The sequence below is a fragment of the Melospiza georgiana genome, chromosome W, assembly GCF_028018845.1.
Source record: "Melospiza georgiana isolate bMelGeo1 chromosome W, bMelGeo1.pri, whole genome shotgun sequence".
NCBI lineage: Eukaryota > Metazoa > Chordata > Aves > Passeriformes > Passerellidae > Melospiza > Melospiza georgiana.
The window spans coordinates 14,097,279-14,111,706 of record NC_080464.1 but is presented as its reverse complement, the minus strand read 5'-3'; the positions used below and the strand labels follow the sequence as shown (position 1 = coordinate 14,111,706).

Here is a 14,428-nt window from a genome sequence, read left to right as displayed (position 1 = left end):
CTTTTCATAACTTAAAGAAGCCATACTACAAGCTATAACCATATATCTCAACAGTATGACAACTGTAATTGACAGCAGTATTTGTCTGGTTAATCTAAACTTCTGGGATCAAAGTAATTCAACAGGAGAAAAGAGTAAAATCAATCTGCTTGCCTGCTGGTGGTCACAGAATTTCAACAATTTATAACTTTGTTTCAGTACTACAAAGCAAACTTGCACTTATTCTGATATACCACTTAAGAGTTTGCAGTTTTACAGCCATACAACAAATCAGTGGACACAACAGAAAATCTAAAACGTTAAAAAATATTTGCATCTTTATTGTAGCTCTATGTTATTATAACACAAGTAAAGACTGTACTTCTGGCCTTATTACATGCAGGTACACTCAAAGCACTATCAAAAGTGCTACCACACACTATCAGCATCAATCTCATTTTACTTGGTCCACTCTCAAATTAGAATCTTTCAACACTTACTAATTTTAGCTTTAGGTATTAATGATTATATGAGCATATTACAAATGAGTCTTTATAGCTCTTTTTCAACACAGTCCTTCACTACCTGAAATACATGCTGCTTATTAAAAAAAAATTATTAAGTTGTCATTCAATGCTTAAGAAATTTTGTTGTTTTCACTCTTTAAGGTCTAGATATCACCTGTCTAGGTTATAATACACTTTCCAGAGTTTAATCTAATAATCAGAACACTAAAATATGCCATTTAATATTTTGAACAGCAAAGTTTTCTCAAAAGACAGATTACAGACTTCTGCAATTCTTCCTTACTAACTTTTATAAGATCAGTAAGTACCTAAGGCCTTGCAAATGCAGTTCTGTTACCCTGAAAAACAAGTGAATACCATTATGTATCTGCTTTCCTGAACTTTTCTAAGAAACTTGGTGTGAGAGACTGAAATGCTATGGTTAATAGCTTAAACATTGTTATGAAAAACTTTTTGCTTATTATGGCAAAGCTGTATAAAGAAGCTGTGACCACCAAAGCCCACCCCTCCCTGAATATGCTTCCTGACTGGAACCTTGGACTATGAGTTAAGCTGCCTAATGGAACCTGAGATAAGATAAAGGTGACACTACTGTCCAATTATCTCAGGTCTAGGGAGAAGTTAAGAAGGCTGAGGGAGAAGAATGTATCCACAAGAAAGCCAAACCTAACAGCTGTCCTGAAAATCAGCTCTGGCTGGGTTTGGGGGGGAAGAAGGCCATGGCCCATTGGCTCATCTGCTGAGGCCAGGTTTGCACACACTCTCCCCAACCAAGGGGGAAGGAGGAGAGTTTTTGGGTGTGTGGTATAACCTCTGGTCAGAGGGAGTGAACATCCATCCTCTTTTACACTGTCTCAGTTGTAAATGCCTCCCACCCTGGGCAGGCCAAATACACACAGAACATTCATATGAGAAGCAGCTGAGAAGGTGTCATAAGCCATCAAAGATCCCCGAAGTGCCCCCCAGACTGGTTCCTGAGGCCTTGCAACAGACAACTGCACATGATGCAAAGCGATGCAACAGATCCAGAGTCTGTTGCAAGAGGCAGTGTCAAACTTGCCCTTTCCAGGGGAGGCACCTAGGCATTCTCACCTGGCCCAAACATATATTAATCCATTGAACTCTATGTTTTGCTGGACCCTCACCACTGAGAAGACAAGAAGAGGATCAACAGGACACCGTCAGGATCCAGAGTGAAGTTTTCTACTTAATCTGTCACTCTCTCTCCCCCCACACCTTTTTATATTTCTTTCTAGCTCTCTCTCTCACATTTACTATTCAATAAAATCCATACTATTGACTTCAGCCTATGCTCTCATTTGCACCTTAATTTGGGCAGAGGCACCTCTCTAAATTAATAATTGGATCATAACACTTGGATCACATGGTTGAGCACATTAGCTTCTGCCTGTCACAAGGCTGCAGTGTGACAGACTAATCTAAAGGCTCAGACACAAAACCTTGTCAACAGGGGCCTCTGAAATCAGCTTCTATTTATATCTCTGAAAGCTGCCAACTCCTACAACCCCACAGAACTGAAGCAGCCAAGCATATACCCACTATTAGAGGAAAACATGAAATTCAATTTACACAACTACAGCTTCTTTTCTAGAGGAAAAGGGAGTGCAGATACTTCAATCAAGAAAATGCAGCATCACGAGGCAGTCACCTCAGACATTTTCATCTCTATTTCACAGCAAGAACAAAAAACTGGCTATGATCAGACCTAACATATTACACTCTCACAACCTTACATTCCCCAATCTTTTGGTTGACTGGTTGCAACCAAACCTTTACAAAAAATATCATGATCTCTCTTACCTCCAAAAAGAGTCTTAACACTTAAAAGATGTCCCTGTTTAACCCTGACCTCCCAATAAAAAGGAGCTTTTTAATTCAGTGTGTTAACTCAAACAGTAATTTACACCACTGACATTCACAGTTACTGGCAAATTTACCCAGACAAACTAAAAGGTGAACATAAATACTTTGTTATCATTAAAGTTAACAGAGCCTCATAACTAAGACATCTTTTAATTTCAAATTACAACTAAACTGAAGCAAAAGTCAATTCTAATAACAGCAGATATTTAGATTGAGTGGCAAATATAATTAAGCTTTTGTGCACACCAAGTGCACTTCCAAGAAACTACAACTTATGAACTACGTGAAATACATAATAAAAGCATTTTAAGTTACCCTACTACTTCACAGACTCCTGGAATGGTTTGGGTTGGAAAGCACCTTAAAAATCATCTAGTTGCAACCCTCTGCCACAGGCAGGGAATCTTTCATTAGATCAGGTTGCTCAGGGCCCCATCCAGCCTGGACCTGAACACTTCCAGGGATTGGGAATCCACAACTTCTCTGGGCAACCTGTTCCAGTGTCACACCACCCTTGTAGAAAAGAATTTCTTCCTAATATCTAATCCTACCCTCTTTTAGTTAAAAGCCATTCCCCCTTTTCTTATCACTACACACCCTTGTAAAAAATCCTTCTCCTACTTTATTGTAGGCCCCCTTTAGGTATTAGATTAACTTAATTACTTAATATAATAAAGGGAATACAAATACTAACTAATGTTAAATCAATAATAAAACCTAAATGAGCTGGTTAAATAAATATTTATTTACCTGAATATCCCCATCTAGAAAATGGACCATAAGAAAACCAAACGCAAAACAAAAAACCCCAGCAAGGATATTTCAGGCATACACCTCTCTAACAGTAATCTAGGTGAAGCAAAAAGACGAAGTATATGCGAAGAACGCGAACCAAACCCAGGCATTTCCCAATGACAATTAAATGCAGCTCAATAATCCAGACAAAAAGGGCGGCACCGCCAAGTGCTCAAAGCGTAGTATGTTTTAGTCGCCATCGCCTCCACACACCCGACTCGCCCCAGCCCCTCCCGACACCAAAACACAAAAGACGTGGAGGCTACCGGTCTAAGGAGAAAACAAACAAACAAACAAACCCAGCTCCTCTCCCAGCGAGGACTGAGGAAGCCTCATTGTCTCGCTCCCTGTCTGCCCCAACTAAGGAGTAGTGTGTGTGCCATCATAGCCCCTGGCCTCCCGCCGCATCAGAGTGAAAGAGTCCGCCGGGGAAAACGACAGACGCCCTACCAGCCCTCGCCTCGCGGAAGGCAGCAAAAACGCCCCGGGGAGGCCCAAGCACCCCCCGCGGCGCTCCTCTGCGCACAACACCACCGCGCTTATAGCTCTCAAAAATCAAATCCGCATACTCCCGCAGCCACCCTTCAGCGCCCGCGTACCTGCTCCTGGAAGGGGGCGGAGCAGAAACCCTACTGCCGATGCCGGAGGCGCTGCAGATGGCTTCAGACTGTTTCTGGGAGAGTGAAGGGCAAGAAGCTGGCGGTGCCACCACCACTTTCCTTCTGCGGCAGCAGCACGGAATGAGACACGCAGCGCACAGGAGAAAGACGAAAAGAAGACGCAAAAAAGAGAAAGAATTGAGGAAGAAGGGTGGATGAAGGAGGGATCTGAACCAGCTGGTCCGCTCGCGTCAGCTCCGCCTCCTCCTGGCTGTTGCTGAGGTCTACACGCCAGCGCGGTCCTACACAAGGGGAAAGAGAGCACGAAACACACGTGAAGCGGCTCACAGTACCGTCGCCTTTGCCTGCGGAGTCACCAACCTCTCCCTCCCTGAGACTAGGGACTATACAGGCAGTGCCACGTGTGACAAAAAACCACAAGATGTCTCAACTGTGTTTCCAAAAAAAGCCTATAGTACAAGAAAAACTCTCCTTGATAAACTGAGAATTAATTATCTAAAAGGTAGTAATAGACTAAGAGTTAGTGATCTGAAAGGTAGATGTATTAGAAATTTAGTAGAGAGAGAAGGAATGTTTTTTAAAAAGTTTTCATTCTGAGTTCTGTGTGTGTTTCTTTTTATATATAGTTGTAAGTTAATAAAGTTTTTCTTTTTTATTCCTAAGTTAGAGCCTACTTTGCTCTATTCTTAGTCACATCTCACAGCAGACACCAGAGAACATATATTTTCATAGAAGCGCTAACATTGCCCCAACGTCAAACCATGACACTGTGCCTCCTCTCTGTGGCCAGAGAGCTGCTGCCATGGGTTTGTCTGTACTCAAGGTAGAATTTATTTAAATTGTTTTTTCTAATAAACCTTTGATATGTACTACTGGGATTTTGTTTTTGTTTACTGTATGCAGGGGTTCAGATTGGGTAGGGTTCACTTGGTTGGTAGAGCTTTGGGTGTTAATTAACTAGGTGGTTTTTGTTAGATGCTGCTCTTAATTTTTGAAAGATCTCTCACTCAATGTTTTAAGGTGGTTTTTAATAGTCTATTGGGTTTTTTTACTTTGTTTGTAGCTGGTGTATGGTAGAGGATATGGTACACCCGCTCAATGCCATGTTCTTTAGCCTAGGTGTCAATAAGGTTGTTTTTGAAATTAGTTCCATTGCTCGATTCAATTTTTAAGGGGTACCACACCTCCAAAGAATTTGTTTTTAAGGCCTAGGATGGTGTTATGGGTTGTAGTCTGAGGTATAGGGTAGGTCTCTATCTAGTGATCTTTATTATTCTGAGTACATAGTGTTTACTTTGGTGTATTTGGGGTAGTGTGATGTAATTAATCTGTCAGGTTTTTCTATGCTTATATTTGGACTATTGCCTACCATATCCGAGGAATTTTAGCCACTTGTTTTGTTTGATCATAGTACATGTTTCACAGTCATGAATAATTTGAGAAATACAGTTCATGGTTAGATCTATTCCTCGGTTTTGTGTCTACTTATAGCTGGTATTTTTGTTCTGATGACTTGAGACATCATGAATCTATGTAGTTAGGAACAACTTGGTTTTGTGTTGTTAATCTATTTTTCATACTTTTATTTTTGTAGCTTGATCTACTTGCTGATTGTTTTGGTGTTTCTTATTGGTTCTATTCTTGGGGATTTGGGTATTTATATGGTGAATTTTCACAGACAGTTTCTGTATCCTGGTAGTGATGTTTTTTCACTCATCAGCAGCTTTAATTGGTTTTCTTTTATACTGTTAATTAGTCTTTTTTTTGTTTTTTAGTTAACAGAGTATTGGTTATTATCTATGAATCAGTGTAGAGGTAGAGTTTTGGCCACTTCTCTCTTTCAGTAATGTTTGGAGTTAGTTGAATGGTTTTGAGTTTAGTAAGTTGAGTTGATCTACCTTCTCCTTTGGTAGTTTGTGTAACTTGTGTGGGGTTTCATATGGTTGTTTTCTACTTCTGGTTTATCTTTACAATGTGGTAAGAATTATTAGGAAAAAGAGTGTAGTGTGTTTCTTCTGCTGGTAGTTGGTTATATAGTGGAGTTTTTTCAGTACGTGTTACTTGTTTTTGTTCTTCTTTGTTAGTGAGACTAAAATTTTTCTTTTCTGGTCAGTTTGTAATTATTTTTAAAATTTTAGAGTGATTCAGTTTTCTAATACAGGCGTGCTGTGTGATGAGGGTAATCTATTTGTTCTATGTGGTACTGGTGGTATGGTGGATAGAGGGAATCTTTGTTTTGAACATCTACCCCAGCACTGGTAGTCGGGGTGCCAGGAGGAGTTGTGTTTCAGTGCTGATTATCTCTGAGGTAGCTTGGACTCCTTTATAAGCTGCTAATTTTTTTTTTTTTTTTTTGGAGTGTAGTTGGTTTTAGACCTTCTGTAGTTTTGACTTCAAAATCCTAGTGGTCAGTCTTGAGTTTTATTAGGCACCTTCTGCCAAAGGTTCTAGGACAGAGCACGGCTCCCGGCTGTAGAGTATATTCTTCACATCTGGTCCTGTCCTGATCGGGTCAAGGGTTACTGCATGAGTGATTTCCTGTTTAATCTGGGTAAAGGTTTGTTGTTGTTTAGGGCCCCAATGGAAAGTGGTTTTTTTGTGGGTGATCAGGTAAAAGGGTTCACAATCTGGTTGTACTTGGGAATGTGTATTCTTTAAAAGCCTATGGTGCCTAGGGAAGCTTGTGGGGGTTTTTTGTTGGTTGGTAGAGATATTGTTGTGATCTTGTTGATGACATTGGTCGGAATCTGATGCTGTTTATTTTGCTACTTCACTTTCAGGAACTGGATGTTTTGAGTAGGTCTTAACTTTGTTTTTCTTGATGGTGAAACTGGTTTTCAGGAGAATCTGGATGATTTTCTTTCCTTTCTCAAATATTTCTGCTGGTTTTTTTCCCCCACACAATGATGTTATCAATGTACTGTAGATGTTCTGGAGCCTCACCCTTTTCTAGTGTAGCCTGGATTAGTTCATGGTTGATGGTAGGGTTGTGTTTTTACCCCTGGGGTAGTTGGCTCTAGGTGTACTGCACACCCCTCTAGGTGAAGGTAAACTGAGGCTTGTATTCTGTTGTTAGAGGAATGGAGAAAAACACGTTAGTAATGTTAATAGTGGTCTACCACTTTGCTGTTTTGGACTCCAGCTTGTACTGGAGCTCTAACATATTTGGTATAGTAGTGTTTAATAGTGGAGTTACTTCATTTAAGGCACGATAGTCTATAGTCGATTTCTATTCTCCTTCAGATTTGTGCAAAGGCTAAATGGGGCTGTTAAAGAGTGAGTGACTTTTGTTGACTACCCTTTGGTTTTTTAGTTCACAGATTATTTTGTGGATGGGGATTACAGTATCTCAAGTTGTTTTGTACTGTTGAGGTGCTAATTGGTACTTGTTCTTCTACCCTCAGGAGTCTTACTGTAGATGGGTTTTTTGATAGTCTAGGTAAGGTGTTTAATTGTTTGGTGTTTGAATCTTGTCTTCCAATTCAAGTACCTGTTGTGCCAGAGTAGCAGTAGATTTTCCAACTTATTTCTTTATTTTTTTTTTCTACAATCACGCAGGAAGTACTACAGCTTAGATTGTGGGGTGTCTTTTCTCCCTGTCTAGGGAACGTTTACATTTGGTACCAGAACTTCTGATCTGTATTGCTGAGATTTGGAGAAAGTCGTCTTTAATCTCCTCCTTGAGTTTCTTGTGATTCTCTTTTATTTTATCTTCTAATTTCTGTAGACATGTGTGACGGTGTTCACAGTGGTCCGAGGATGAGGGAAGAGACGAGGATCTGACTCCATGTGTTTTGCGGAGAAAAGATGAAACCTCACAACTTCGTAAAAGTTGTAAAGTTCGGTATGCTTTATTACGACACGTGCCGGACGCAAGCCTCCCCAATAGGCAAGCGTACCTCTGAAGACCTCGGGTCTTCTTTTATCCCCCTCCCAAATGCATATGCATACAGTTTCACAATAAGTTCATACATATTCATTCCGCGTGACATTTAGCACTAGTTCTTCTTTATCAGAGGAATTCCTAGGTCTGGGGCAGATCGACCTTGCGGTAATTTCTGTTTTCCTTTCTCTGTCTCCTTGCTGTCTCTGGAATGCGGCCTTTCCTTCAGCTTTGGCCCCACAGACCTCTCACCTCTTCCCGGCACTTCACCTAATTCAGAATGGATCCCCACTTCGTCTCATTCCCCCCTTTCCTAGGAAATAAGTAAATTCTTTTACTTAAGGAAAACCCCCGCGACGATAGGTGTCTTTTAACGCTTCACCATGCACGTTTGACAAAGATGTTAGTACAGCTATTCATTGTAGCATCCTACAGTTCCAAATTAACAATGTGATAGATAGCCCTAAACTTATCCCAACTAATATTAGTAAAACTACAATGGGGTGACACAACTTATTAAAGATTCCATTTGCAGTTGGTGACCACCCAAAGATCACATCCCACCAGTGATGATCCATATTTTGTTTTATTCTTTGTAGAACCCTGGTTATCTCCTTTGTATCGTGTTGGACTGTAATTAAGGTTTTCTTTCCACTTTCTTGGATTTCCTTCAAGATTTCCAATAAGTCTTGGTGCTCAATTAATTGTTTCACTAATGTAAGGTTCATCCCAATAGGGGTAGGTGGTAGTCTGTGATACATTGTGTAATTAGCTTTAATCAGCTGGTGGGATGTCACTGGGGCCAAGTACGAAAAATCACACCCGATAATCTTAACAAAATTACAAATACAGAAGTTAGAATGATTTTTACTAGACAGAATAACATCATTGCTATCAATATTTACTGCAGCACACGCAGTCCTTAGACACACACACCCTTTTCCAGTATATACGAGCACAGTTCTCTGGTCAGTGACTGGATGAATTTCAAAGTGACAAATACTCTGTTCAGTGTCCAAACACACATCCTGAGCATTAATAGTATTGCTTTCGCAAATGAATCCCATCTGTTCTCTAGTAATGCAGGATTCTAAGTTTACTGTCTGCCACTTTCCATTCATCTTTCGTGCCCATACTCTATGTTCTGAGGGATAGAGTATGGTTTTTTCATGGTTTAATCCTAGGGCGATGATGGGATGGATAACATAAACAGTGGCATTACGTATGGTAAGCACAAAGGCAGTTGCCACATTAGAAACAGGATCATAGGTGAAATTCACCATAGTCCACCAGGACTGAAATTTCCTTTCAAAATCAATTGCATTGTCCCACACAACCTTCCGAATTTCAGCTGGAAAATTACCTTCACCCCCTTCCCGTATGATCAGAGCTGCTGTTGCCTGCATCCATAACTTTGCTTGTATACAACTGAAAGCTAAGGACACATTATCTTGAACTGTACCAAGTGCCTCTACTATCAGCTTGTGGTCTTGGTCCCCAGCCGTTCCCCATTTTGACAGAACTTTCGAAATCTGCCACTGGCTAGTTTCTAATGCCAATAGAGATGACTGCAAGGGTTGCTTCAATTTTGTTAGGCTACCTGCTGCAGTGGCCAGTCTATTCATCAGTATTTCTGAATCAATTCCATTTAAAACTCCTAATCCTGTCCCTAATATGCCAGTTAGATCCCTGCTTGTTCTGTTCCTGAGGTATGCCTGTTTTTGTAACCATGTTGTCCAGCCCCCAAATGAAGTTTTTAGGAAGGAGGAGCAGGCTGGTTGGATTTTTGAGATGTTAATTTGCATTATTAACTCCACACGTTTGAGAGACCATTCTGGATTGAATAATAGTTGCTGCTCACCCACATTCCTTACTACATAGGGGCCTACCCCATACACCTCAGGTTCAAGTTTGGGTTGAGTCTGAACTATTTGAGTCTTGGTGTGGGCTGTATAGGGTTCTGCTGTGGTAAAAGGTGTAGTATCTATTTTGAATTTAAATGAAAGCCCGATATCTTCCTGTGCCCAAAGGCAAGTTATTTCTACAGGCTGTATTAAGGTGAAATTACACCAGCAGTCTGATTCATTTAGGCTATCACAGATTTTCTGGCGTTCATGTACACCAGGAGAGGTTGAGACACTAATCTCATTTGGTCTCTCGTAAGCTGTCCCATTTATCATCCGGCATCCTACCTTAATTTCTTCTCCTCTGATCCCTTGAAGTGTCCACAGCCTCCGTTCCTGCCATTCCTGCTCCCCATATACCTGATCTCCATGAATTACCACAGTGGATAGGTTTAAATCCTTTATCTCAGAAGGTTTTCCCATGGATCCAGTATACTGATTAAACGCCTGGGACCAAGGCCATTCAGCATTGCTTTGGATAGAGGTACTTTCAAGTTCTAAAATCTTAGTTATGATTACATACAAAACAATTCTACAAACTAAAATATGAGCTACTCCCACCACAATATACTCATTTTGCCCGAGTAAGTTTTAGTCTCAGTTCATCGTCTCCTGGCGTAACTCCTCAAGAGGTTTCTGGGCCTTCTTCACCCGAGAGTGATGAATCCAGGCGTTCTGCTCCTTGATTTTGATTGCAGTGAAGGTGGTGAGAAGCACTTGGAATGGTCCTTTCCACTGTGGTTCCAAGGTCTTTTCTGTAAGAGACTTAACATATACATAATCTCCAGGTTGTGTATTATGTACTGGCCCATCTAATTCCCTGCTCCGAGTTCCAGCCACATGTTTCTCAATTTCCTTGAGCTGTTTGTTTAAAGCCACCATGTAGGTGGCTAGTGTTACCTCTCCAATATGGGTGGACACTCCCTTTTGTATTCCATATGGTCTTCCATAGAGTACTTCAAAAGGGCTTAACTTTTCATTAGCTCGAGGTTTCGTTCGAATTCGCAACAGTGCTATTGGAACAGCCTGGGGCCAAGGTAGATTAGCTTCCTGCCCCAGTCTTATGATTTGCTGTTTAATCAAATGATTCATCTTCTCCACCTGGCCGCTTGATTGGGGGCGGTATGGAGTGTGGAGTTCCCAGTCTATGCCCAGGTGGCTACTAATCTGTTGTACTATTTTGGAAATGAAATGTGATCCTCTATCTGAGGATATTGTGGCTGGAACTCCGAAGCGTGGTATTATTTCTTGTAATAATACTCTGGTCACCTCTCGAGCTTTGACAGTTCTGGTGGGGAACGCTTCTGGCCACCCTGAAAATGTATCTGTCAATACCAGCAAATACCGATACCCCCCTTTCCTTGGGATTTGTGAAAAGTCAATTTGCCACTGCTGTCCAGGCCCATGGCCTCTCCCAATCTGACCGAGTTTCGGTCTGGGGGTGTTTTTGGGGTTAGTCTGGAGGCAAAAATCACACTGTCGGGTCACCTGAGTAATAGTGGCATATAAATTCCTAGCAACAATTCTTTCAATCAGATAGGTGTATAGGGCATCTATTCCCCAGTGCGTTTTCTGGTGTTCCTCCCTTACTAGTGACCACAATAAATGGGAAGGGATTACCAGCTTCTTTTCAATGGTAGCCCACCCTTCTTGGTTATACGTCCTTTTTTGATCTTCAATTAATTTCCTATCTCTCTTGTTGTATTCTGGCTTACCTTCAAGGGAGATTTGTCCATCTGGAATAAGGGCTCCTTCAGTAGCTACCTCACCTTTTGCTGCTTCTTTTGCCTCTCTATCCGCCAGCTCATTTCCTTCTTCCAATTCTGAGCTCACTTTTTGGTGTGCCTTAATATGCATAATTGCTACCTTTTCAGGCAGCTGAACTGCTTCCAGCAGCTGGATTATCTCTTGTGCATGTTTGATGTTTTTTCCCTGTGAGGTAAGCAGTCCTCTCTCCTTCCAGATGGCCCCATGTGCATGTACAACTCCGAATGCGTACCTCGAGTCTGTGTAGATGCTTATCCTCCTCCCTTTTGCCCTTTCCAAGGCACGGGTCAGGGCAATTATCTCAGCCTTCTGCGCGGAGGTACCTGTTGGTAAGGGTCCAGACTCGATTACCTCTCTGTAGGTGGTCACTGCATACCCAGCATGTCGCTTCCCATTGGTAACATAGCTGCTCCCGTCAGTGAACCAGGTCTCTGCATCTTCCAGAGGGGTGTCCTTTAAGTCTGGGCGGCTGGAGTAGGTCGCTTCGATGGTCTCCAGGCAATCATGGTGTACTGCTTCTCCTTGGTTTCCACTGAGAAAGGAAGCTGGGTTGACAATATTAGTCACCACGATCTCTACATCATCTTGCTCTACCATGATGGCCTGGTATTTCAGAAATCTCTGTGGCGAAAGCCAGTGGCCACCCTTTGCTTCCAGTACTGCAGATACAGTGTGGGACACTAGCACAGTCAATTTTTGTCCCAGGGTAAACTTGCATGCCTCTTGAATGTTCAGCACAACTGCTGCTACAGCTCTGAGGCAACCTGGCCATCCTTTGGCTGTTGCATCTAGTTGTTTAGAGAGGTAGGCAACTGCCCTTCGGTATGGACCCAAGTCCTGAGCCAGTATTCCCAGGGCAATTCCCTGTTTCTCATGGGAAAATAGGAAGAATGGTTTACTCACATCTGGAAGTCCCAAAGCTGGAGCTGACATGAGAGCATTCTTCAGCTGGTGAAAGGCCCGCGTTGCTTCTTTTGTCCACTGGAGATCTCTGCTTCCATCGGCAATCAGAGCATAGAGGGGTCTGACAAGCAGTCCATAATTATAGACCCACAGCCGGCACCATCCTGCCATGCCTAAGAAGGTTCGGAGCTCTTTTATGGTCTGGGGTTTTGGGGTCTGGCATATGGCTTCCTTGTGAGCCTGCCATAAAGTCCGTTGCCCAGCACTCACCTCGTACCCCAGGTAGATAACTTTCTGTTTTACTATCTGCGCCTTTTTCTTCGATACTCTGTATCCTTGGAGTCCTAGGAAATTCAAAAGGCTTACCGTCCAGGCCACACATGCTTCCCTCGTCTGAGTGGCCACTAGAAGGTTGTCCACATACTGCAAAAGCCTTCCTTCTTCCTGTGGAGCTTCCCAGGACTCCAGATCCTTTGCAAGTTGCTCCCCGAACAAAGTAGGGGAATTTTTCCAGCCTTGGGGTAGTCTGGTCCATGTGAGCTGAGTTTTGCGCCCACTCTTAGGGCTTTCCCATTCAAATGCAAAAATTTTTTGGCTGGCTTCATGGATGGGGAGGCAAAAGAAGGCATCCTTTAGATCTAAAACAGTAAACCAGGTTAGCTCAGGTGTTAGGCAAGTTAATAAAGTGTATGGATTGGCTACCACCGGATACAGATCTTCTGTTATTTTATTGACAGCCCTCAAATCCTGTACTATCCGGTATGACCCATCAGGTTTCCGAACAGGTAAGATGGGGATATTGAAATCAGATTGGCATTCTTTCAGTAATCCTAACCGCAGAAAATTTTCAATTATTGGGCTGATTCCTTCCCTATCCTCTTTCTTTAGGGGGTACTGCTTGATTCTCACTGGTTGCGCCCCCTCCTTGAGTTTGATTATTATGGGAGAGGCATTTTTCGCCCTCCCTGGCACATCAGAGGCCCACACCCCAGGAAATACCTGACTCAGTATTTCTTCATCAATTTCTTCCTTAATGCCAATAGCTGTCAGAGTTAAACTTAATAACTCTATGTATTTTTGATCATTTACCTCCAGAGTAATTTCCCCCTTTTTGAATGTAATGGTTGCTTGTAACTGTTCCAATAAATCTCTCCCTAAGAGTGCTCTTGGTGAGTTAGGCATGTACAAGAATTTATGAATACCCCATTGTTTTCCCAATTTATACCTCAAAGGTTTACAAAAATACGCTCTTTCAGACTGGCCAGTTGCCCCCTGCACTACAACATAATCATTTTCCACAGGTACTAAAGCCTTATTTAGAACTGAATATGTAGCCCCCGTGTCAACCAAAAATTCCACCCTTCTCCCTTCTTCCCCCAGCCTCATTGTTATAACCAGTGGATCCGCTGGGGTAGAATCCCCCGGTCCTCCTCAGTTGTCTTGTACGCGTGCAGCCATCTGCTGGTTACTCCTTCTTCGTTCTGGGCATTGGTCTTTCCAGTGACCAATTCTTTTGCAGATTGCACACTGGTTCCTGTCCAGCCGAGGTGGTCCCTGTCTCGGCGGTCTCTGGTTGTATTTCCTCTGCCTTTCCTCCTGTACCACTGCCACCAACCTTTTCATTCCCTGTTTATATCCTTCCTCCCGGTTACTAAATACTCTCCAGGCTTCCTCTAACAAGGCTTCGAGATTCCTCCCATCTGGTCCCCGAATTTTCTGAAGTTTACGTCTGATATCTCCAGCAGACTGCCCCAAAAATGAATTAACTAGTTGATTTATCCCTATCTCCGACTCCGGATCTAATGATGTATGACGACGCATAGCATCCCTCAAACGCTCTAGGAATTCAGATGGAGTCTCAGAAGGCCCCTGCTTAAGGGAATATAAGGCAGACCAGTTTATGGTTTTTGGAATAGCTCTTTCTACCCCTGTTGCTATTCACTCTTGATACTCTGTTAATTTCTTTACCTCTGCCGACACATTAGGATCCCATTCTGGATCTTGGAGGGGGAAATGTTCTTTTACATCCAGCTGTGTGGCCTTACAGTAATCCTCTGCCAAATTCCCTGCTGTCTTTAAGATCAGCTGTTTCTCAGTCTCAGTGAAAGCATCTAGTAGCAGCTGGATGTCAGCCCAGTCTGGATTGTGTTGTTTGATAACATATCG

The 14,428-nt window shown here is 42.4% G+C and overlaps 1 protein-coding gene across 1 annotated transcript; it reads right to left on the bottom strand.

The window, feature by feature from the left end:
• Positions 1 to 1,647: 1,647 nt before the first annotated feature.
• On the bottom strand, positions 1,648 to 14,083 carry LOC131095423 (uncharacterized). Its single transcript, XM_058043122.1, is given in 5 exon segments — positions 1,648 to 1,653; positions 3,141 to 3,154; positions 3,636 to 3,858; positions 4,019 to 4,086; positions 11,362 to 14,083. Coding segments are annotated over 5 exon segments (3,033 nt in total).
• Between the last annotated feature and the right edge of the window lie 345 nt (positions 14,084 to 14,428).